The following is a 26,217-nucleotide window of genomic DNA, read 5'->3' as shown; positions in this document are numbered from 1 at the left end:
GAATAATTTGTTTCTGATAATAGAATACCCAGACATACTATTAAACATTTATCCCTCCAGGCATGCCTTTCAGCTCACTGCTCATACAACTTCGCTGCATGTCTACAGAAAACTGTCAGCCAAAACTCCCACATATTACTATTTGTTTTCCCCAGCAGAATTTTCCACATTGACTAGTTTTCAACTTGCTACAAAGAGGGATTTTAACAAGTTAAAACACATTGAAATAACTTAAACCTGGGTTATTTCCTAAAGTCAGTGGTTGTTTACAATAAATGCAGAAAAGCATCAAAAATTACAAATGCTATAAATTGCTTGAGTTTAATACACCAGAATCAAGGAAAAGTCATGCAGATTTCAGTATAACTTTAGATTTAAAACAAACAAAAAAAAAAAAATGCAATGATTTTCAAAATGTTAGCAATTCCACGCTTGTGAGTTGTACCAAATTTGTACCCTTGAAAACACAACTGAATCTTATGTTGAAGTGATAGTTTAACCACTTAACAACTGGCCCATAGCCGAATGATGGCTACAGGGCGGTTTCTTAACTCTGGGAGGGCGTACAGTGATGTCCTCCCAGAATTCCGCTCTCGAGCGCACCCGAGAATCTCCGTGACCGCCGGGTACAGAGGACCGCTGATCGCGGCCGTTTACCATGCGATCATCAATTGACGGAGCAATCACATGTAAACAAACCGGCGTCATGTCATGACACCGGTTCCTCTCTCCCCTCTCTGTACCGATCGGTACAGAGGGGGAGGGATCGGATGGCAGCAGCGCTGTGGGCTGGATGTGTAGTGCCCACAGCGCTGCTCTGACATGTGCAGTCACATCCAGCCATCCATCCATCCTCAGCCATACCCTGTGCCACGCTCGGTCATGCTCAGCCTCTATATGTGGCCAGGCTGTGGAAGTCTCACACATGTGGTATCGCTGTACTCAGGAGTAATAGGAGAATTTATTGTGGGGTGTCATTTTTGGTATGTACATGTTGTGTGTTAGAAATATTGTATAAAATGGACAACTTTTTTTTTTTTTTTTAAACACAAGTGTTTTAACCACTTCCCGCCCGCCGTCATGACATCCTTGACTTTATGCGGGGATATCTGAATGATGTGTGCAGCTACAGGTATCATTTAGACATCAACTTTTTCAGCCAGCGATTCCCTACACCTGAGGAATGATCATAGCGGCTGTTCCACTGCTTGATCGTCTCCCCCCCCCCCCACCACCACCACCACCACCACCACCCTCCGGTGCTTCTACCGACTCACCGCTACGGTCGAAGCCAGGACAGGATCTTTTTTTTTTTTTTGTCTTATTGACCCTATATCTCACTGTAAAGAGGATCTGTCATGTCATATTCCTATTACAAGGGATGTTTACATTCCTTGCAATAGGAATAAAAGTGATCAAAAAATAATTTTTTGGGAAAAAAGTGCTAACTAAAATAAAGTAAAACGAATAAAAAAAAAAATAAATAAATAAAAAAAAATATGAAAACTGTTCAAACCACACATGTGAGGTATCGCTGCGATCGGTAGAGCGAGAACAATAATTTTAGCCCTAGATCTCCTCTGTAACTCAAAACATGTAACCAGTAAAAAAATTTTAAAGCGTCGCCTCTGGGGATTTTTAAGTAGCGAAGTTTGGCGCCATTCCACGAGTGTGTGCAATTTTAAAGGGTGACATGTTAGGTATCTATTTACTCGGCATAACTTCATCTTTCACATTATGAAAAAACATTGGGCCAACTTTACTGCTTTTTTTTAAAGCACAAAACTTTTTTTTTTTTTTTTTTTGCTGCGCAAATACCGTGCGAGATAAAAAGTTGCAATGACCGCCATTGTATTCTCTAGGGTCTTTTTTTTTTTTTTTTTTTTAAGCAAAGACCCTAGAGAATACAATGGCGGTCATTGCAACTTTTTATCTCGCACGGTATTTGCGCAGCAAAAAAAAAAAAAAAAAAAAAAAAAAAAAAAAAAAAAAAAAAAAAACAGGTTTTGGGGTTCTAGGTAATTTTCTAGCAAATGATGATTTTTACATGTAGGAGAGAAATGTCAGAATTGGCCTGAGTGCTCCAGAACACCTGAAGGTGCTCCCTGCATGTTGGGCCTCTGTATATGGCCACGCTGTGTAAAAGTCTCACACATGTGGTATCGCCATACTCAGGAGAAGAAGGAGAATCTATTTTGGGGTGTAATTTGTGGTATGCATATGCGGTGTGTGAGAAATAACCTGCTAATATGACAATTTTTTTTTTTTTCCCTCAAAAAGAAAAAATAAATAAATCTTGATTTTGCAAAGAATTGTGGGAAAAAAATGACAATTTTAAAAAACTCATCATGCATCTTTGTAAATACCTTGGAATGTCTTCTTTCCAAAAGGGGGTAATTTGGGGGGTATTTGTACTTTTCTGGCATGCTAGGGTCTCAAGAAATTAGATAGGCCGTCAGTAATTCAGGTGTGATCAATTTTCAGATATTGGCACCATAGCTTTTGGACTCTAACTTTCACAAAGACCAAATAATATACACCAATTTGTACTTATTTTTTACCAAAGATATGTAGCCGTATAAATTTTCACCAAAATTTATGAAGAAAAATATGACTATATTTGCTAAATTTTATAACCGAAACAAAGAAAATTTTTTTTTTACTGAATTTTCAGTCTCTTATAGCGCAAAAAATAAAAAAACCTGCGATGATTAAATACCACCAAAAGAAAGCTCTATTTGTGTGAAAAAAGGACAAAAATTTCATATAGGTACAGTGTTGCATGACTGAGTAATTGTCATTCAAAATGTGAGCACCAAAAGCTGAAAATTTGTCTGGTTATTAAGAGGGTTTAACCACTTCCATACAGGGCATTTTCACCCCCTTCCTGCCCAAGCCAATTTTCAGCTTTCAGCGCTGTCGCACTTTGAATAACAATTGCACAGTCATGCAACACTACCCAAATGAAATTTTTATCATTTTTTCCCCCACTAATAGAGCTTTCTTTTGGTGGTATTTGATCACCCCTGCGGTTTTTATCTCTTGCGCTATAAACAAAACAAGAGTGACAAGTTTGGGGAAAAAAAAAAAAAAAAAAAAACCCCACACAATATGTTTTACTTTTTGCTATAATAAATATCCAAATTTTTAATTTTTTTTTTTTTAAACAATTTTTTTTCCTCAGTTTAGGCCGATACGTATTCTTCTACATATTTTTGGTAAAAAATATAAATCGCAATAAGCTTATATTTATTGGTTTGCGCAAAAGTTATAGCGTCTACAAAAAAAAGGGGATAGATTTATAGCATTTTAATTTTTTTTTACTACTAATGGCGGCGACCTGCGATTTTTATCGTGACTGCGATATTGCTGCGGACACATTTTTGGGACCATTCACATTTATACAGCGATCCATGCTATAAAAATGCATTGATTACTGTATAAATGTGACTGGCAACGAAGGGGTTAACCAGGAGGGGGCGCTGTAGGGTTTAATTATGTTGCTAAGGAGTGATTCTAACTGTGGGGGGAGGGGACTCATAAGGGGAGGAGACCGATCGGTGTTCCTCTGTACAAGAAACACACCATCGGTCTCCTCTCCTCTGACAGGATGTGGATCTGTGGGTTTACACCCACAGATCCACAGTCCTGTTCAGTTACTGGGCAATTGCGGGTGCCCGGCGGACATCACAGCTGCCGAGCACGCACACCGGGACTCGGGTGACGCGGCGGGCGCGCGCCTCCTGGGGGGCCTGGAAGGCCGTCACGTCATATGACGGTGGCCCAGGATAACAGCTGCACCGTCCCGCTGTCATATGACGGTGGGCGGGCAGCAAGTGGTTAAGTGCCCAGTGGTCCAAAAAAAAAAAAAAAAAACCCTTTTACAAACGTCACACTTAGTGCCTTGAACTATTCATACCCTTTGAAAATTTTCCACATTGTCATGTTACAACCTAAAACAAATTTATTTTATTGGGATTTTAATGTGATAGACCAACACAAAGTGGCACATAATTGTGAAGTGGAAGGAAAACAATATGGCCCCTGTCACACTACTGCGACTTCAAAGTCACGCAATTTTGCCACAATTTTACAGCGATTTCAGGGAGACTTGAGGTCTATGAACCTGAACTTGCATCAAAGTCGGACCAAAGTAGTGCAGGTACTACTTTGAAGTTGTACTAATATGAATGGTTGTCATTGGAAATCATGGGGAAAGACTTGTTATGCAACTTTGCAGTCCCAAGTCGTACAAGTGTGAAAGGGGCCTAAATGGTTTAACAGTTTTACCAATAAATATGTGAAGTGTGGCATGCATTTGTATTCAGCTCCCCCTGAGTCAATACTTTGTAGAACCACCTTTCTCTGCAATTACAGCTGCGAGTCTTTTTGGGGATGTCTCTACCAGCTTTGCACATCCAGAGTGCTATTTTTGCCCATTTTTCTTGGCAAAATAGCTCAAGCTCTGTCAGATTGGACGGGGAGCGTCTAAACAGCAATTTTCAAGTCTTACCACAGATTGTCAATTGGATTTAGGTCTGGACATTGACTGGGCCATTCTAACACATGAATATGCTTGGATCTAAACCATTCCATTGTAGCTCTGACTGTATGTTTAGGGTCGTTGTGCTGCTGGAAGGTGAACCTCCGCCCCAGTCTCAAGGCTTTTGCAGACTAACAGGTTTTCTTCTAAGATTGTCCTGTATTTGGCTCCATCCATCTTCCCATCAACTCTGACCAGCTTACCTGTCCCTGCTGAAGAAAACCATCCCCATAACATGATGCTGCCACCACGTTTCACAGTGGGGATGGTGTGTTCAGGGTGATGTGCAGCATTAGTTTCTGCCACAGAGTTTTGCTTTTAGGCCAAAAAGTTAAATTTTGGTCTCATCTGACCAGAGCACCTTTTTCCACATGTTTGCTGTGTCCCCCACATGGCTTCACACAAACTGCAAACAGGACGTCTTATAGCTTTCTTAAAACAATGGCTTTCTTCTTGCCACTCTTCCATAAAGGCCAGATTTGTGGAGAACACGACTAATAGTTGTCCTGTGAACAGATTCTCCCACCTGAGCTGTGGATCTTTGCAGTTCCTTCAGAGTTACCATGGGCCTCTTGGCTGCTTCTCCGAGTAATGTTCTCCTTGCCCTGCCTGTCAGTTTAGGTGGAAGGTCATGTCTTGGTAGGTTTGCAGCTGTGCCATACTCTTTTTTTCCATTTTCGGATGATAAATTGAACAGTGCTCTGAGATGTTCAAAGCTTGGGATATTTTTTTTATACCCTAACCCCCCTTTAAACTTCTCCACGTTATCCCTGACCTGTCTGGTGTGTTCCTTGGCCTACATGATTCTGTTCGTTCAAGAACTTCAACAAACCTCTGAGGACCTCATAGAACAGCTGTAGTCATACTGAGATTAAATTACACACAGGTGGACTCCATTTACTAAGTAGGTGACTTCTGAAGGCAAATAAGGAAATTTGCAAAGGGTATGAATACTTTTTCAAGGCACTGTACCTGTTCTGTGCAGTGTTTTGCACAGAACAGCCCTGATCCTCCTCTTCTGGGATACTCAGTCAGCGTTCCTGGCTTCTCCTCTTCTTGGGGGAGAGAGGGAGAAGAGGGGGGACAGGGAGAAGAGGGAGAGAGTAGGGCACTCTGAATAGCACGACTAGGCAGATAATTGTCTATGATGAAAGGTGAAACCAGTTCAAACAGCGTGGACTCTTCATACACTTTTGGCAGCACAAAAGAGGAAAGCAGTCTCTAGTAAACAAGAAAAACAAAAAAAAAGAGGCACCTCTAAGTGCAGCATTAAAAACACTTACAAGATGGATAAAAAGAGCTTGTCAGCAAGTCCCGGAGATTACGTCAGCGGGAGGAGGCCAGCAACCAGCGTGGACCGCAAACCAGAAGTGAGGTGATCAAAATGGGAACTGTTTCAGAACAACTAATTGGTTCCTTCCTTCATGCCAATAACTAGAGGCTAGAAGTCCTAGCTTCTTATAGTCTAGGGAAAGGCTGTTAGCAGGACACATGGGAGAGGGTGGCTACTCCATTGACGTTTCCAGAGCTGCAGGCTTCCCTCTGCTGCCAACTGAACCACCCCTTGGACTCTTGGATATGCAGTGGGACTACCCTGATGCAAGACCACCTTTCTTACCATACTCATGACAAGCTCTTTTTATCCATCAACTTCTAAGTGCAGCATTAACCACTTGCCGCCCGCCCTATTACAAAATGACGGCGGCAAAGTGGTTTGATATTCCTGACGTCATATGACGCGATCAGGATATCGAGCCGCTGTGCGCCCCCGGGGCGCGCATCGCGGCGATCGTTGTTGTGGGGTGTCAGTCTGACACCCTGCAACACCGATCTAGGTAAAGAGTCTGACGGAGACTCTTTACCACGTGATCAGCCATGTCCAATCATGGCTGATCACGATGTAAATAGGACGAGCCGGTGATCGGCCTTTCCTCACTCGCGTCTGACAGACGTGAGTAGAGGAGAACCGATCGGCTGCTCTCCTGACAGGGGGGGGGGGGGTCTGTGCTGATTGTTTATCAGCACATCCCCCCCCTCGGATCCTACCCAGGACCACCAGGATGGCCACCACACTGGACCACTAGATATGCCCCCTAGACCCCCAGGGAAATACCAATATGTGCCCAGGCAGCTGCCAATCAGTGCCCACTCCAATGCCTACCACTGCCAGTGCCACCAGGGATGCCTATCAGTGCCGCATACCAGGGATGCCTATCAGTGCCCCCTATCAGTGACGCCTTTCAGTGCCCCCTATCAGTGACGCCTTTCAGTGCCCATCAGTGACGCCTTTCAGTGCCCACCAGTGCCACCCATGAGTGCCGCCTATCAATGCCCATCAGTGCTGCATATCAGTGCCACCCATCAGTGCCGTTTCCAGTGCCACCTCATCGGTGCCACCGTATCAGTGTCCATCAGTGAAAAAAAAAAAAATGTAAATAAGTTTTTCTCTAACAGAAACAAAAGCAAAACTTTTATTTTTTTCAAAATTTTCAGTCTTTATTTGTTTAGCAAAAAATAAAAAAACTGCAGAGGTGATCGAATACTACCAAAAGAAAGCTCTATTTGTGGGAACAAAATTATAAAAATTTAGTGTGGGTACAGTGTAGCATGACCGCTAAATTGTCATTCAAACTGCGACAGCACTGAAAGCTGAAAATTGGTCTGGGCAGGAGGGTGTCTAAGTGCCCTGTATTGAAGTGGTTAAACACACTTACGAGGAACCTCTTTTTGTTTTTCCCACCATAAAAAGCCACTTCCCATGTTGGCACACCTGCTGGCTCGATCCCGAGCCACGCTGCCTATGTTCGTAGACACAGATGCGCAGGGTTTGCCCCTGCACATCCTCCCCGTACTTCCTTGTCACAGGATGTGACATAAGTTTTACATGTGTATCTGCTGTCTTCAGCTTTATATACTGTTTAGAAAGTGCACATCGTGTTAGAATTTTCTCTGATTCACCTGTGGGTGTGGATTCTTGCAATACACAGACAGCTGATTAGAGGAAGGGCACACACCCCTACTCCATAGGCAGAGACTTGCAGAGCTGTGCTGTGAATGGACCAGTGCTCTGCTAATCTATTTATAGCACCCACCCTGACACAAAACTCAGGCTGATTTTATCACAGTTGACAGAGAACTTGTCAGAAGCTATCATGCTAACAGAAGAACAAAGCAGGAGAAAGCACTTGGGGCTTTGAAGAGAGATGAGGAAAAAAACAAAACAAAAAACACTGCAGATATATGTGCTCAGCTCAAATTTCATGAATTGGGCTTACATCCACTTTAAGGCTTAGTTCAACATAGGGCAATTACCTCCGTGCCCTATACCATAAAACGAAAAGAGGGCACACCAACCTTGCATTAGCCAAGTGGTGCTTATTGAAAGAAAAAAAAAAAAAAAAAAAAAAAAGGAAACCTACTTACAAACAAGTGGATAATAAAAGCATACCAAAGTCCACAATGGACACAGAGCAACCAGGCCTCCTAGACCGTGTGCAGCATGCCAGAGAACCTTCCAGATGATGCATTTTGAGGGGTGAGCCCCTCTTCTTCAAATTCAGGCGGGGGCTCTGAGGAAGAGGGGATCCCCCCCCCTCGAAACACGTCAACCACTTGGACGGTTCTCCAGTGTGCTGGACATGGTCCTGAAGGCCTGGTTGCTCTGTGTCCATTGTGGACTTGCTTTGGATATGCTTTTATTATCCACTTTTTGGGAGTAGGTTTTGTTTTTGATTTCAACAAACACCACTTGAGTAATGGGCAAGGTTGGTGCACCCTCTTTTCCAGCGTTTCCATTGGGTGTCCCCTGACCCTTGGAGGGCAGCAAGGCTTGTGCATCTACCAGAAGCCATAAAAATTCTAGGCTATTTCCATTGCCATCGCACCACTTTTGAGAACAGGATATTTTGTTTGACTATTCATTTTTACAGGCATGGCACGATGCACAAGTGTTTTTATTTTATTTATATTGATTACAGGAACTTATAGCGCTGTCAATTTACACAGCGCTTCACATATATATTTACACAATAAATCCCAAACCCTAAATGAAAGGTCATATGGGCACTTTCAGAAGCAGATCTACTTAAATAAGCTGTGCTGTTACGCCACACTGTTACTCATCTTCATTACAATTCTATACATGCTAGCAGGTAAGCAAGTTAGCACATGATGCATTTATCTAAACTTGACGGAATGTTTTTGAGCTACATCCTTTGTTGCATTAGTGAAGGAGCAGCTCTAAAGCCAACCATACACTGTACAAAACATTATATAAGGACTACAGCCCTTGCAGATTTTCAAACATCTCATTGTATTTAATCTTATTTTATTGATTTTTCAGAAAGACACATAAAACGGCGTGTAAATACCAGGTACATTGGATTTAGTATCAAGTTCAATCACACTATTGCAATGTGATGCGATTTTCACAGGATTATCAGTGCAAATGCACCAAAGTAGCACAAGAACCTTTTCCAAAATTGCAACTCATGGAGTTGCATTGATGTGAAGGAACCCAATGAAAAATAATGCGATTTCCCTTGTCATGCGATTCTGTACAACTCACATCTGAAATTGCACTAATGTGAACCAGGCCTAAGACAAAGACAACTTGGCATAGAGAAGGTCATAGACATATAAAGACTACCAATCTTGCTGGGAACATTAGATATTTAATTTCTGCGCCCTTCAAAATTGTTGTAAAGGCTTAAAAAAAAAAAAAGAAGAAGGAAGAAGATAGAGAAAATAATATATATATATATATATATATATATATATATATATATATATATATATATATATATATATATATATATATATATATATATATATATATATATATATACACACACATATACGTTATACTTCCCTGCTCTGCGCAATGGTATTGCAAAGAGCAGCCTGAAACCTCTTATTCTGAGGTCCCCAGGCAGCGCTCCCAGTTCTTCCCCCTTCTGCGTGTCCCCCCCCCCCCCCCCCCCATAGCAAGCTGCTTGCAATGGGGACACACCAGCAGGCTTGCTCCCAAGCTGGGCTGCATGCATCCACAGACACAGCAGCCAATGCTTCCTCTGTGTTCTGTGAGGAGAGGAACGCAGACCAGCACCAGATCAAGATGGTGCTTAGGTAGGTATATAGGGAGGTGGGTGATAAAATTACAGGGACATTTTTTTACCTTAAACCCTTCGTGCCTAAGGATAAAACAAATGTTAATGCCCAAGCACAATTTTGCAACTTTGATATGGGTTAGCAAAACCGTACATATCACAACTAGTTTGTGCATCCAGGTGGATTATACCGCCTTTTTTTTTTTTTTTTCAGGACAAATTGGGCTTTCATTTGGTGGTAAATGGTAATGGATACTTCCCGTTTTATTATCCCTTTAAAAAAAAAAAGGCTGTACATTTCTTGCTACTACCATAACCTTCCACCAAAGAACAACCCAAAATAAAATTCTTCTGCTCCTGACAACCACAGCGATGCCACATATGCATGCGTTAGCTGGCTGCACCTGCAGTACAGCCCAGAAACAATAGTCTGCTTTTTGTTTTTTGTTAATTCTACCTACAACACACTGATACAAATAAAACAAATAACATAAAAAAAATAAATAAAAAAACTGACCCTGGCACTGACCTAGATCAGACCTTGATCTAGGTATTTTATCAAGATTTTATTTTTCACACTATTTTTTACCGTTCTGCAAGGAGAAGGATACGGTTTTTCTCTCTTTCATTCAGGGAAAAAACAAAAAAAAAAAAACCACAAACAAAAACACACGGGGCAGGCTTTACAGTGACAGTTTGCATAGGGCCCTTGTTGAGACCCCAAGTCTGTGCAGCACAAAATAAGACATGCAAATATGCAGCCCCATGGAAAAAAGCCCAGTCCATTGAGGCTGCATATTTGTGTACGTTCGGCGTCAAGGTATTAATGCAGGGGATGCATGAAGGTGAAAAAAATGTGTTGCCTTTAGAACCACATTAACGTGTATTACAACATGTAAATACCACACCTCCATTAGGTTTAAATGATTTTGTACACTTCCAGGTATACGAGTCTAGTACATTTGTCATATCTGCATTCTGCAAACCCAAAGGACAAAATCAGAATACAAAAAACAATGGCATATACCAGCTTATATTCAAAAGGCAAAGATGGATATCAGGCAGACTGGCCATTTTTCACTATGGCTGGAGTCTTCATAGGCTTGGCATACAGTATATGCTGCATTCTCAAATCTGCAAGCAGTATAAACACTGCCCTATTTAGTGAATAGGACCATGTATATGTAAGGGAGGTGTGATGTTTAATCCACCAAACTAATCCAGAGGACAAGAAGATTCATGCCTCTGCTTGATTCTGTCAGTTCCCTCATACAATAGAGCTGTTGACACTTCTTTAGCTTTGTTTCTTAAAAGTGGTTGTAAATCATTGCATATTACTCACTCAACGAGATGAAACAAATCCTCCTACATAACAACTTGTACCTGTTTATCTGTAGCCCTGGCTTCTCTACAGACGTCTAATACACACCGAACAAAGGTTATTGCCCAGCTTCAGCAGTGTAATTGAGACCTATAGTGTCTCATAGGGAAACATGCACAGCCGAGGCTGGTAATTACCTTCTGTGAGGGGAGGGAGGGAGAGGGGGAGAGGGAGGGGGAGAGGGAGGGGGAGAGGGAGAGGGAGAGAGAGAATGACCTGTCTGAAGAAGTGACTTGTGAAGATAGAGAGAAGAGACAGAAATCACACTTGGTGCTTCGGATTGAGGTTAGTACACACTTTAGAGGGGGATATGCTCGATTTCATTTCGGAGGTTTATTCCTGAAACCTAAGCATGCCTAGCAACCCATTAAAAATAACAGAGTTTCAGTTGCAGCAACTATAACAATCACTGCAACTCTCACACAACTCATGAATAGGTTTAGCGCTATAAACTGCCATGTACAGTCCTCCATTAGTGGCATGCCTCTTGGCTTGGGGGTTCCATTTTAAAACAACTCAACCAAATGCTACCGCCAAGGGGGCCAACAGTCATACGATACTGTAACAATTTTCTTGCAGTAATAAGGTGCAATATTGTATTTTCAGAAAGCAGTAGTCTACAGTTGTGCAATTTGACATCCAGAAATATGACAGACTAACAATTCTGTATTTAGAAGTAAAACAAGCATGTTACTTACCAACCATCGCGCTGACTTCCCCAGCCATCAGTAAATCCACAGAGTTGTTGTAAAGGTTCACATCGACGATACCCTTTCGGATCGTTTCTCCAACCTTTGCTCCCAGCAGCACCGAACCAGTTGTTTCAAAGATCGATGCCAATATGCAAGCTTGCTTTAACGTAACAACTCCAGAACCCACAGCTGTGCCAAATGAATTAGCCACATCATTGGCACCCACAGAAAATGCCAAGATAAAGGCTATGATAAAGCCAACAATAACCATCCACAAGTACTCATCAAGAACCATTTTGGCGATTTGTTTTTTCCTTTCGGTGACAAATGTAATAAAATAGTAAACTATAGGAGATTAGAAGAACTTGGTTCCAGGAGTATGAAAACCTGCCGAGCAAAACTATGTAAACAAAGATCAGCTCGATCTGGAAACTGCTAGTGTTCAAGAGAATGAACCAACTGCTAACTGAGGATTTTAAAAGTACTGTCAATAAAGTTTCTTTGGGTGTGCTCAGTCAACAGTAAAATGCATTCCATATTTTTCTCCCAAAATGAGTTAGCTTGGTTTTCTTTGTTCCTGAAAAATAAAAGAAATTAAAGTATTACTTCAAAATGAAAGCAAAAATGTTCTTGTGTAAAAAAAAAAAAAAAAAACACTGGGAAATAATCTGCAGCATGTGACATTTCAAATGTAAAAAGAGCAGAAATAAGATTATTGTAAGACCCAAGCTTTGTTACATAAGTGTTTGAAATCCAGTATTTTTTGGCCCAAAACAGAAAACTGCAAGATTAGGAAGGAAAGGTAAAGAAAAAAAAAAATCACTTTAACTAAATGCAAAGCAAAAAACTGTCTGCTGCATCAAGGTTATCCTCATTACATAAAACGTCTAGGTAAAGAAGGATTCAATCAGAGCTATGGTACAAAATTTACATTATGCAACAAAGACACAAAAAAGAGAAGGGCGAGTCAGTCACCTAGTTTTATTAGTACATGAATATAGTTGCAAAACTTGCTGATGGCATCAGTTACAGAAGGATTTCCAAACTTCTGAATGTAGGATAGATGGATGGATAGATACGGCAAAAAAGGTATTGAACGCCTCCATTTTTCTCTGTAAATATATTTCTAAAAAGGCGCTATTGATATGAAATTTTCACCACATGTCGGTAACAACCCATGAAATCCATACATACAAAGACACCAAAAAAAAAAAAATTAGTTCAGAAATTAACCGGTTCAATACAGAGCATTTTCACCCCCTTCCTTCCCAGACCAATTTTTAGTTTTCAGCGCTGTTGCACTTTAAATGACAATTGCGCGGTCCTGCGATGTTGTACCCAAACAAAATTGACGTCCTTTTTTCCCCACAAATAGAGCTTTCTTTTGGTGGTATTTGATCACCTCTGCGGTTTTTATTTTTTGCGCTATAAACAAAAGAAGAGCGACAATTTTGAAAAACACAATATTTTTTTACTTGTTGCTATAATAAAATATCCCAATTTAAAAAAAAAAAAAAAAATTTTCCTCAGTTTCGGCCGATACGTATTCTTCTACATATTTTTGGAAAAAAAAAAAAAAAAAAAAAAAAAAAAAAAAAAATCGCAATAAGCGTATATTGATTGGTTTGCACAAAAGTTATAGCGTCTACAAAATACGGGATAGATTTATTGCATTTTTTAAAAACAATTATTTATTTTTTTTTTACTAGTAATAGCGGCAATCGCAATTTTTTTTCGCGACTGCGACATTATGGCGGACACATCGGACACTTGACACAGTTTTTGGGACCATTCACATTTATACAGCGATCAGTGCTATAAAATTGCATCGATTACTGTATAAATGTGACTGGCAGTAAAGGGGTTAACCACTAGGGGGACACAAGGGGTTAAATATGTTTCCTAAGGGAGTGATTCTAACTGTAGGGGGCGGGGAAGTACAAGGTGAGGAGACCGATCAGTGTTCCACTGTACTGGGAACACAGATCGGTCTCCTCTCAACTGACAGGACGTGGATTTGTGTGTTTACACACAGATCCATGGTCTGGCCCGGTTAACGGGCAATCGCAGGTGCCCGGCGGACATTGCGGCCGCCGGGCACATGCACCGGGTCCCAAGCAACGCGGCGCGCGCGCCCCCTAGGCGGCCGGGAAGCCCAGGCTGTCATATGACGTCCACCAGGATGAGAGATCCCATCTGTGAACGTCATATTACTATGGCCGGGTAGGGAACTGGTTAAGTTACATGTAATAAAATGGAATGACACAGGAAAAAGTATTGAACATGCCATCTGAAAATGTAATACTTGGTACAAAATCCTTTGTTGGTAATGACAGCTTCAAAACACCTCTTGTATGGAGAAACACAGCACATGCATTGCTCAGGTGTGATTTGGGCCCATTCGTCCACAATCTTCAGATCTTGAAGGTTCCATGGGCCTCTTCTATGAACTCTAATCTTTAGTTCTTTCCATAGATTTCTATTAGATTCAAGTCAGGCGATTGGCTGGGCCATTCTAGCAGCTTTATTTTCTCTCCTTGAAACCAATTGAGTTTCCTTGGCTTTGTGTTTGAGATTGTCTTGCTGAAAAGTCCTCCCTCTTTTCATCTCCATCCTCCTGGTAGATGGCAGCAGATTTTTATCGAGAATGTATTGGTACATTTTTCCATTCATCCATCCTTCAACGATATGAAGTTTGCCAGTACCCTATTCTATAAAACAGCCCCACACCATGATGTTCCCACCTCCAAACTTCACTGTTGTGATGGGGGTGTTTTTGGGGTGATGTGCAGTGCTATTTGACCTCCAAACATGGTGTGTATTATGGCATCCAAAGAGTTCAATTTTGGTCTCATCTGACCAGACTATATTCTCCCGCTGCATTTCACAGGCTTGTCTAAATGTTGTGCAGCAAACTTTAAACAAGCTTAAACATGCTTTTTCTTCAGCAATGGAGTCTTGCGTGGTGACCGTGCGTACAGGCCATGGCAGTTGACTGCATTACTTATTTTCTTTGAAACAATTGTACCTGCTAATTCAAGGTCTTTCCGAAGCTCTCTACAAGTGGTCTTTGGCTCTTTGATAATTATTTTCACTCCTCTGTCAGAAATCTTGCGAGGAGCACCTGGCCGTGGCCGGTTTATGGTGAAAGAATGTTCTTTCCACTTCCGGATTATGGACCCAATAGTGCTTACTGGAACATTGAGAAGTTTGGAATCCTTCCCTAACCAATGCCATCAGCAAGTTTTGCAACAAGGTTGCAAAGGTCTTGAGAGCACTCTTTGATTTTACCCATTATGAGAGGTTTGTGTGACAACTTGGTAATAAGACACCTTTCTATAGGACAGTGTTTCAACTCCAAACCTCAAGGCACCCCAACAGGTTATGTCCATTATTTTGCACAGGTGATTTGACCAGTTTCACTGCCTTAGTAATTACCACAACTGTTTCATCTGAGGGAAATTTGAAAACATGACTTGTTGGGGCACCTTGAGGACTGGAGTTGAGAAACACTGCTATAGGCCATCAGTTGAGCCTAAACCAGCCAATATTAGTTTGTACTGACAAGGGGCAGGATTGAGTTCTAATTACTGATAGATTTCAGCTGCTGTTTGGCTTTCCATGCCTTTTTGCACCTCTCTTTCTTTGTGTGTTCAATACATTTTCCCCGTGTCATACCATTTTATTACACAACAATTTCTGCACGTATTTGTTCTGGTTTCTTTGCATGTATGGATTGCATGGGTTGTTACTGACATGTGGCGAAAATGTCATGTCAAAAGCACCTTTAGAAATATATTTACCTAGAAAAAAAAAAAAAAAAAAAAAAACAGTGAAGTGTTCAATACTTATTTTACCCGAGTATAATAATTAAAAAAAAAAAAAAAAAAAAAAAAAATATTATATTATAATATAAAATGTTATCTATCTTTTTATTGTTAAAAGTACAGGGTGACCGTGTTTTAGCTGCTAGAGTGTTGGTAATGATTTAAAAAGGAAAACTGATCAACCATGCAGTGCAATGAGATCTACTGATTGTTTAAAGTTGATGCAATATTAAAAAGTCTCTTTATTTAAAAATAACGTTATACTTACCTTCTCTGTGTCGTGGTTTTGCACAGAGCAGGCCAGATACTCCTTCTCGGGTCCCTCACCGACTCTCCTGGCCCCTCCCTCCTGCCGAGTGCCCCCACAGCAAACAGCTTACTATGTCAGCACATTCTGACACGAGCTGCAGCTCGGCTCCGCCCTCTCTCCTGAATGGCTCGCTGACTGACAGCAGCCAATGACACCCACTGCTGTGTCTCAGTCAATCAGGAGGGAGAGTCCCAGGCAGCCAAGGTTCTTGTGCAACTTCCCTAGATCAAGATGGGCTCAGGCAAGTATTAGGGGGCTGCTGCACACAGGTTTTTGCATTCTATGCATAAAGATAAAACAAAACAAAAAAAAAAAAAAAAGCCTTCTGCCTTTAGAACCACTTTAAGCAGAATGTAATTAACCTACTAGTAGTCTTTAGAGTGTTGGGAAAAAACGGTGTACCTGGAGGAAACCAAACACAGGGAGAACATGCAAGCTCCACGCAGATAGGAACTCCAAGCAGGCATTCTGCAACCACAATGTACTTGAAATCATGCTAGTTGTTAAACTTTTTTTTTTTTTTTTTTTTTTTAAGCTGCAAGGAAAATAAGTTAAAAAAAGGGCACATTTAGCCTAAGTAAAAATGTAATAAGAGAAATGTAAACATAGTAGATGTCGACCGATATTGGGTTTTTCTCTGGCCGATGCCGATATTTAGAAATTGCAGCGGCCGATGGCCAATATGTGATGCCAGTTTTTTTGGGCTGATATGTTAAGCCGATTTTTTTTTCCCCCCCTTCTTTTTTTTCCCCCCCTTCATCTCATAAAATCTAACAGTTAGACCCCTTTCACAATGGGGCTTTTTTCAGGTGCTTTTGGGCTAAAAATAGTGCCAGTAAAGTGCCTGCAAAAAGGCTCCTCTGCAGTCTGTGTGAAAGCCCGAGTGCTTTCACACTGAGGCGATGTGCTTGCAGGATGTTAAAAAAGTCCTGCAAGCAGCATCTTTGGAGAGATGTATACCGCTCCTCCACCACTCCTGCCCACTGAAATGGGCACCGCTGCCGACAAAGCGATTCGGCAGCGGCGCTTCACGGGTGCATTTAACCCCTTCCTTGGGCGCTATCTGGGTTATAAGCGCCCCGCTAGCAGCCGAATAGCGCCGTTAAAATGACAGTAAAGTGCCGCTAAAACTAGCAGCGTTTTACCGTCAACGCCTGCCAGCTCCAGTGTGGAAGCAACCTTAAGTAATAAGTGATCCAGAAAATTTCTTACATTTAAAAACATTTATTAAACAAAACAAACCTCCAATCAGTTCACTTTTATGTATAATTTAGATTTAAAAAAAAAAAAAAAAAAAAAAAAAAAAAGTTACCAGGTACCTAACTATTTTCTCGAATCGTCTTCCCAGGCAGCATCTGAGAGGATGTACCAAGCAATACTTACTAGGGTGGGGATAGAGACTGGAGCACCTTGCGACCAAGTGCCTGGTCTTGGTCAGACAGCTGGTCTATGCGGTAGTGCCTTGCAAAGGCACTGTGGCTCGACCATATCGCTGCCCTGCAGGTCTGCTCCGGAGTTGCCCCTGCTTCCTCTGCGACCGAGGTAGCACAGGCTCTGTTTGTGCGTGCTCTGATCCCGCTTGGCGGAGTGAGGTTTTGTGCCTCATAGGTCGTCTGTATGGCCATTCTTATCCATCTGCTGATGGTATTCTTGGAAGCCCGATTCCCTTTGTTGTCTCTTTCGCTATACATTTTTTGGAAGCAAAAGGGTTGGGTTCTATGGAATATTGAGGGGACCTTGGATAGAAAGGCCGGGTCTGGAGAGAGAATTATTTTGTCTAAATGTATTAGACAGTATGGTTCCATTATAGACAGTGCTTGGATTTCGCTCACTCTTCTGGCTGATACTAGGGCCACAAGAAGTACAGTCTTTAAGGTGAGGTTTTTTTTGTCTGAGCTATCTTCCATCGGTTCAAATAGAGGGGAACGAAATCCTCTAAGTACTGTGAGCATGTCCCAAGTTGGAGTTCTATTCATTTTGGCTGGTCTAGCTCTTTTGGGTGACATCAGGAATCGCTTTATCAGCGGGACCTCTGCTAGTCGTGTCCATGAACGAGGAAAGTGCTGCAACCTGTACCTTCAGCGTACTTGGGGACATATTTTTGTCTGCTCCATCTTGTAGAAAATCCAGGATTGTTGGGATTATTCCTCTTTTTGAATACGGTTTGTTTCTGTTCCAGGAGAACAGAAACACTTTCACTTTCTCGTAGATTGCCCTAGTTACAGGCTTCCAGCTGATTAGGATGGTATTGATCTCATTGTCTGACAATCCTTTGTTCTGATGTCTCACCCCTTCAGTACCCAGGCCGAAAGCTTCAGGATTCTGTGGTTCGGGTGGTTGACTGGGCCCTGTGATAGGAGATCTGGCCGGTCCATCCGTGTCAGCTGAGGCTGGATGCTGAAGTTTTTCAAGTGGCTGAACCATGCCCTTTGTGGCCAGTGCGGTACTATTAGTATCACCATTGCTCTCTCTGCCTTTATTTTTTTGAATCACCCTTGGTATTGTGGCAGTTGGAGGGTATGCATAGCATAGTTGCCATCCCCAGCTCTGGTTGAAGGCGTCTGGACCCCACAAATGGCAACAGCGGAGTAGAGAGAAGAATGTTGGTGATTTTGCATTCGCTTTGGAGGCGAATAGATCTACCTCGGGTACTCCCCACTTTTGAGTGATTTGTGCGAAGGTCGCTTGGTTGAGAGACCACTCCGTCTGTTTTATGGTCTTCCGGATCAGGAAGTTTGCCAGCGCATTGTCTGTTCCTTTCAGATAGATACCTGATATTGACTTTGTTTGATTCTGCCCATAGTAGGATTTTCTCCGTCAGCTTCATCAAGCTTCGGGACTTTGTCCCACCTTGCCTGTTTAGGTATACTACAGTCATGACGTTGTCCAATTGTAACTTTACGTTTCTCCCCTGTATTGCTGGTTTGAACGCTTTTAATGCTTCCCCCACAGCTTTTAGCTCTCTCATGCTTGAGGAGGCTTGGGACCATTTGGAGGTTCATTTTCCCTGTGAGCAGAGGCCCTCTAAGTGTGCCCCCCAGCTTAGGGCATTGGCATCGGTGGTGATCCAGATTGGCTCGGATTGGGCCCATTTGCGTCCTTCGATGTATCGAAGTAGATTGAGCCACCATTGTGGTGTTAGTTTGACTGTGGTTGGAACAGGAATGGGCCTGCCTAGGGATGAGTGGCTGCCATCCCACTGGGACAGAATGTAGTTCTGTAGAGATCTCATGTGAATCTGTGCCCAGGTGATAGCTGGAATAGAAGACGTCATCAATCCTAGTACAGCCATACCTTGTCTGATTGTTATGGCGTTTGTCCTTATTAGGAAGATAAATGCCTGTGTGATTTTTTCATTCTTTTCTTCCATTATGAAGGTTTTCTTTAGTCTGGAGTCCAGTATATAGCTCAAATATACCACTCACTGGCTTGGGGTCATCTGACTTTTCTGCATTTATTATCCATCCCCGTTTTGCAGATAGGACATACTTGTGCACAGGTTGTTCTCTAGGGCCTCTGCTGTGTCCGCAAAGAACAGTAAATCGTCTAAATATGGTATTATGCCAATACCTTGTTGTCTTAGACCTTTTAACGCTTCTGCCATTATCTTTGAGAAGATTTTTGGTGCAGAGGAGATGCCGAAAAGGAGAGCTGTGTATTGTGGGTGCAGCCTAGTTGCTGGCCCTTGTACTGCGAACCTCAGGAATTTTCGATGACCCTCCTTTATGGGGACATGTAGGTAGGCATCCTGTAGGTCTATTGTCGCCATAAATGTCTCCCATGGAGGGATGTTCCCTAGGTGTGTCACTCTCCAGAAGTTCCTGAAGCTGGGTTAGCCAGGTTGATAAAGTCCAGGCTGTGCAGGTGGAAGCTATTGCCGGATTTCCATGGGGTCGTTTAAGGTACCCGTGTCGTCAAAGGCAAAGTCAGATTTATTTGTGACTTTTGCCAGAGAAGCATCCACTTTGGGGCATTTAGCCCAGGTTTTGGTGTCTGTCTCTGCAAAGGGGTCTGCGTTTGACTGTGGCTGGCATGAAGGAGTTTTTCTCTGGGTCTTCCCACTCTTTTTTTTTTTTTAAAGATATCTTTAAGAGTTTGGTGTACAGGGAATGTTCTAGGCTTCCTGGGTTGCAGCCATTTATACATCTTGTCATGTATTGTGAGTTCTGCGGATTTATGTTCTTTAATACCTAGCGTGTCCAATATGGCTTTTAGAAGGCTATTCGTATCCTCTGATAGAAATAAAGTTGCCCTCTGAAACCGCATCTTCCTCGTCGGAGTCTGAGCAAAGTTAATTCTCCGATTCGGATTCATCCGAATCCTCTTGTTCTGTCTGTTCCCTGTTACCTGAAGGAACACATATCCGGTGGTAGACGGGGTATTGGTCTGACTGACGCTTGATGGCACTTCTAACTTTTTAATAGCTGAGCGTAGAGGTGCCATGGTGCTCTGTATTTCTTTCTTGAAAGAGCTGAGCAGATCTTTCAGATACCCTTGCGATTCTTTGGCCACCATTTTGTCTATACATTTTTGATATAGGGGTTTTTTCCCCTTCTGGGGAAAACCGGTGGCTGCATGAAGCATATGTTTTGTTGCTTTCCACTTCCCTTTCCTCAGGGGTCTTCGCCTGAAATCAAGCGCAAAAAAAGGTCCCCGTGAGGTAGGCGGGTAAAGGCTGCCTGTAGGCAGGCAGTTTTACGGCAAGGTTAAGACAGAGGTGACTCTGGAGTATTCTTGGAGCTCTCCTGGCTTGCAGGATCTGCAGGGCAGGGTGGAGAAGTGTCAGCCACCAGGATCCTCTGCTTACAGGGGCCTTTTTAACTGCTTCCTGCTTAAGCTCCGGCCCCGCCCCCAGGCTGACCCCGTGCAGGTTGGTGAATATACCTGCACATGCCGCTGCAATTGGTATCCTCCCTCCAATAGGGAGGGGGACTCTGCTGCAGTATGCATTTATATTGATATATTTGCCATCGTTAAAAATCTTTTTTTTTTTTTTTTTTTTTTTTAAATTCCCGCCCCCGGAAGTAAGTAACCGTAGCCCATTCTGAATCCCTGGAAACAGGCTCCAGGAAAATGGCCGCTAGCCCAGAAGTGTCTCCGGCGCCATCTTGGTACACCCTACCGAGCCTCCATGAGAAGAGGCTCGTTCTGCAGTGTGTACAGGACGCCAATCGCGGCGAAAACACCGGCGATCAAGCGGGCGGTGGGTGCGGCGGCGCGGCAGTAATCAGGAGGTGAGGCATCCATGCACCCACACCACTGTACGCTCTTCATGTCTGGGAGTATGTTTCCAGAATTTGCACATGGAGTTCCCTGGTGAAAAACTGCGGCAGGTCCCTTGAGCAGCGGCATGGGGGAAATGTCAGCGCATTATTGCAGTTTGGGGGGGGATGATTGCAGACCCCTCTGTAGGGGTGAAATCTCAGGCAGAGCAATACTGCTCAAATATGCAGCCCCTGCTCGCCCTCCCAAGGCCGCAGGGCTGGATGGGATGCTGGCAGGGAGTCTCCTGCAACTAGCACTGAGACTGAAGTAAAATAACAAACGTTTCTTTTGCAGCTCCTGTGGGTCCGGAGGAAACACAAACAACTGAGGCACGCAGGAAAGACTGTGAAATTTATAATGGTGGACTAATGTGTTTCCTGTTTCAGGGAGGAGGAGCCTCTCAGATGCTGCCCTGGAAGAAGATTCGAGAAAAAAAAAAAAAAAAATAGATATCTATCTCTCTATAGATATATATATAATTTTTGGGGGTTCTAAGTGATTTTCTAGCAGAAGATACAGGATTTTTACTTGTAGGCAACAAATGGTCAGAAAATATTTAGTCTTTAAATGGTTAAAACTGAGAAATCCTACACACATAGTTCAGTTCATTGATATGTAGAAACATTGTATCTTTTTAGCTTCTTTTATCAGACTTGGCAGGCTGCCCAGAGAGGAGAGAAGTCACTCCACCAAAGACTTCAGGCAACTTGCATTGACTTCTATTACAGAAGTCATTTGCAAGTCACGCTGAAGTTGTAATCGGCCTTTTTTTTAATCAGCACAATCAGCCGATGCTGATTAAAAAACGCCAAATATCGGGCGATATATCGGTTGATCTCTAATATACAGGCTGTCAGAAAGTGTTGTCTGCAGCCACATAACTAGTACTTTTTAGTAAAAAGGAGTCAGCAATGGCAACCTGCATATTTAACCGCTTGCCGTCATACTGCGTCAGGTCGGCACGTTCCCGCGAACCATCGCAGCTGTAAGTCGGTCCCTTTAAGCTGGGATAGCAGGCACTGCACTGCAGGGGTGGCAGTCACGATGACCACCGGCCACACACACACACACGATTGCGGGCACAAGAGCCAGAACAGGGACGTACGCGTGTGTGTGTGTGTGTAAAACACACAAATCCCTATTCTGCGAGGAGAGACAGATCGTGTGTTTCTTATAGCTAGGAACAACGATCCGTCATCTCCTCTAGTCAGTCCCCTCCCCCTACAGTTAGAACATACACTAGGGAACACAGTTAACCCCTTGATCGCCCCCTAGTGTTAACCCCTTCCCAGCTGGTGTCATTTACACAGTAATCAGTGCATCTTTATAGCACTGATCGCTGTATAATTGTCAAGGGTCCCAAAAAATGTGTCAAGTGTCTGATAATGTCGCAGTCCCGATAAAATAAAAATTATAATAAAAATGCCATAACTCTTTCCCCTATTTTGTAGACGCTATAAATTTTGTCCAAACCAATTAGTATACGCTTATTGCGATTTTTATTACCAAAAATATGCAGAAGAATACATATCGGCCTAAACTGAGGAAAAAAAAAAATTAGCTTTTTTTTTTAAAAAAAAGAAATTGGGGATATTTCATAGCAAAAAGTACAAAATATTGTGTAATAATTGTTTCACTTTGTTATAGCGCAAAAAAAAAACAAAAAAAACAAAAACAAAAAAAAAGCAGAGGTGATCAAATACCACCAAAAGAAATCTCCATTTGTGGGGGGAAAAAAAAAGGGGGGGGGGACACCAATCTTGTTTGGGTACAATGTCGCACGACCGCGCAATTGTCAGTTAAAATGACACAGTGTCGAATCGCACAAAATGGCCTGGTCCTTAAGAGGGCAAACCCTTCTGGGGCTGGAGTGTAGGGCTGCAACTAACGATTATTTTCATAATCGATTAGTTGGCCAATTGTGGTTTCGATCAATTAATAACCTAAAAAAAAAAAAAAAAAAAAAAAAAGTGTGGTGTATAATTTAGTTAATATGTAAAGTAAAAAAAAAAAGGCAATTTATTCCTTAATATCTCTATACGCAGGGGTAAATATAAATAACCAACTATATGATTAGGGAGTAAAATCTTTAATCCACCGAGGACAGACAGAAGAGATATACTGTACATACTATTAGGCCCCTTTCACACTGGGGCAGTGGGGGCGTCGGCGGTACAACAGCGCTATTTTTAGCGCTGCTGTATCGTCGTTCTTGTAGCTGTATTCGGACGCTAGCGGTGCGGTTTTAACCCCCGCTGGCGGACGAAAAAGGGTTAAAATCCCTCGTACAGCGCGGCTATAGCCCCGGTATAGCCGCACTGTCCCATTGATTTCAATGGGCAGGAGCGGTGAATACACCGCTCCTTCACCGCTCCAAAAAAGCGGTTTGCAGAACTTTTTTCACCGCCCTGCCTGCGCACCGCTTCAGTGTGAAAGCCCTCGGGTTTTTACACTGAACAAACAGCGGAGGCTGTTTAGGGGCGGTTTGCAGGCGGTATTTTTAGCGCAATACCGCCTGCAAACCGCCCCAGTGTGAAAGGGGTCTTAGTGGTTGAATCTGGTAAATATCAGACGCCGATCAATTTTTTTTTTTTTTTTTAATAAAAAAATGTTAGACTGTTTTGCAGATTTTCAAAACAGAACTGTAATATTATATGTTGGCCATACAAAAACAATGTCTTCCTTTGTTCGATTTTCTGATGGTGGGGTCAAATCGACGTTTGTTTTCAACCACAGCGACGGAATATTTGGGAATCGAAAACTTCTTGGTCAAAAGGGATTTTCAGACAGTGAGTGAGTGAGTGAGTGAGTGTGTGTGTTTCGTTCAGAAATGACATTCATTTTAAAACAGAATGTTAAAAGCAAGTGAACATTTCAAACATTCTTTCATTTAGCGAATGTACAAAGATTTTTCACATGAATATTCTCGTCTGAACATTGATCCGTGTGGCCAGCATAAGGCTTGGTACACACCTATGCAGTTTGCTTTTGATCAGTTTATGCAGTGCATGTTGATTTTTGCGCACATGATTTTGCTGCGATTTGCATTTTGGCTTTTTTTTTATGCCTTTTTTTGGCCAATTTGTTGTTGGGCAGATTTAAAAAAAAAACAAAAAAAAAAAACAAAAAAAAACACAAATTGCTGCAAAAATGCACTACATGCTTTTCTGCAGCTTCTCCGTTGAAGTATATTGAATCAAAAAAAAAAAACACTGTTTTGCATCAAAAAAGGTCCTTGACCCCTTCCAAATACGCAGCAGCTGAAAAAAAGCATAGATGTGAACGTTAAATGAACTGTAGTGCGTTTCTGCAAAAAGCACCAAAAAAAAAAAAAACCACACATGGGTGGGAACCAGGCCTAAAGACATTTAGTAACATAATGGGGTTACAAAAAAAATAAAAAATTAGCCCTTCATAGTACAAAAAGAGCAAATAATCGCTACTGTAAGGGGTTTGTTTTTTTACTGTGCAACAGTGAAAGTAATATTTACAGTAACGATTTGCTTTTTTTGTACTATAAAAGGACTAATTTTAGTTTTTTTAATGCCATTATGTTACTGGGCGATCAATGACATTAATCAATTACTATTTTCATAGTCGATGAATCGATTAGTTGTTTCAACCCTACTGGAGTGGTTAAAGAAAACAGTTTAACCACTTCAGCCCCAGAAGATTTGGCTGCTCAATTACCAGGCCATTTTGTGCAATATGGCACTGTTGTTTTAACTGAATTGCGCAGTCGTGCAACGTTGTACCCAAACAAAATTTACATCATTTTTTCCCACAAAAATAGAGCTTTCTTTTGGTGGTATTTGATCACCTCTGCAGTTTTTATGCTATAAACAAAGAGCGACAATTTAAAAAAAAATTATTAAATACACACAAAACAAAAAATTATAATATATACCACCGATTACTGTGTAAAAGGTCACTAGCAAGGAAAGGGGTTAACACTAGGGGGCGATCAAGGGGTTGTGTTCCCTCATGTGTGTTCTAACTGTAGGGGGGGGGCTGCCAGGAACATGGGATCCCGATCACTGGGAACAGTAGATCTGTCATGTCTCCTGTCAGAATGGAGAAATCACCTTGTTTACAAAGGCAGTTCCCCCATTCTGCCTCTGTAATAGGTGATCTGGGGGTCGCCGGCAGACAAAGTCCGCTCGACCCATGAGCACGCTCCCGCAGCGGGCGGAAGCACGCGAGCCGCCATACAGGTACGGCAATTTGCACAGAAGAGCCAGCGGCTGGTCGGCAAGTGGTTAAAGTGATTGTAAAAGTTTTGTTATATAAATAACAAAACAGGTTATACTCAAGTCGCTCTGACTTAGAAAATGGTTCCTGCACTACTTGGGGCGACTTCAAAGCAACTCGCATTGACTTCTGTTAAAGAAGTCATTTCAAGTCGTGATTAAGTTGTGCTGTGCGGCTTCTATGTCCGGCGAATTTGAAGCTGTGGTAGTGTGAACCGAGACTTACAAGGAATAAAAATAATCATGTTAATTGGGAGAGCGAAGTTCCACTTTAAGCCTAAGATTTACATCCTGCCAGACAGCATTGCTAGGTTCTATTTTTTCAAGGACTCACAATACTACTGGGCAATTTACACAAGTTACACTAAAAAGAATACATTTGAACCACAAATTCCCACAAAAGACAATTTGTTTTGAAAAGTACTGCAAGTAAAATAAAGTCCTCCACTTAGGACCATGTCACACTAGCAACTTTGTAGCAAAGATGTGTACAAATGATTGTTTCTTTTCTCTGGTGAATTGTAGCTAGTTACCGAGTTTGTGTACCTGAACGTTATGCTTACCTAAAGTAGCTACAAATTGCTGGTGAGCCATGGTCATCGGGAGCTGTATTTGATAATATGAGTAGTTACTAAAGCTGGCGATTCTGTTGCAAATGCCAAATTTTGCACAAAGTCAATTGCTTAGCAACTGAACTACAAATCACTTGGAATTTTAAAGGACACAAACCTTTCATTGACTGCCATTCATATTTTCCTAGCAACAAAACACCAAGGAGAGCTATTCTGTAACTGCCACATGATCCCCCAGCGTGACATGGACCTTTGTACAGGTTTTCAGT

General features: G+C 42.1%; 1 protein-coding gene across 4 annotated transcripts in view; it reads right to left on the bottom strand.

Annotated features, from left to right (window-relative positions):
* The window catches only part of SLC20A2 (solute carrier family 20 member 2), a 182,110-nt gene that overhangs the window by 74,962 nt on the left and 80,931 nt on the right, over window positions 1–26,217 (bottom strand). For all 4 annotated transcript variants that reach the window (XM_073598032.1, XM_073598038.1, XM_073598021.1 and 1 more), the window contains exon 2: window positions 11,731–12,301. In XM_073598032.1, the coding sequence (XP_073454133.1) occupies window positions 11,731–12,019 (289 nt within the window). In that variant the 5' untranslated portion in view covers window positions 12,020–12,301. The remainder of the gene's footprint in view (window positions 1–11,730; window positions 12,302–26,217) is intronic.

Source organism: Aquarana catesbeiana, linkage group LG01 (genome assembly GCF_042186555.1).
Source record: "Aquarana catesbeiana isolate 2022-GZ linkage group LG01, ASM4218655v1, whole genome shotgun sequence".
Classification (NCBI taxonomy): Eukaryota; Metazoa; Chordata; class Amphibia; order Anura; family Ranidae; genus Aquarana; species Aquarana catesbeiana.
Note: the sequence above shows the minus strand (reverse complement) of the source record. Positions and strands in the feature narration are given on the sequence as shown.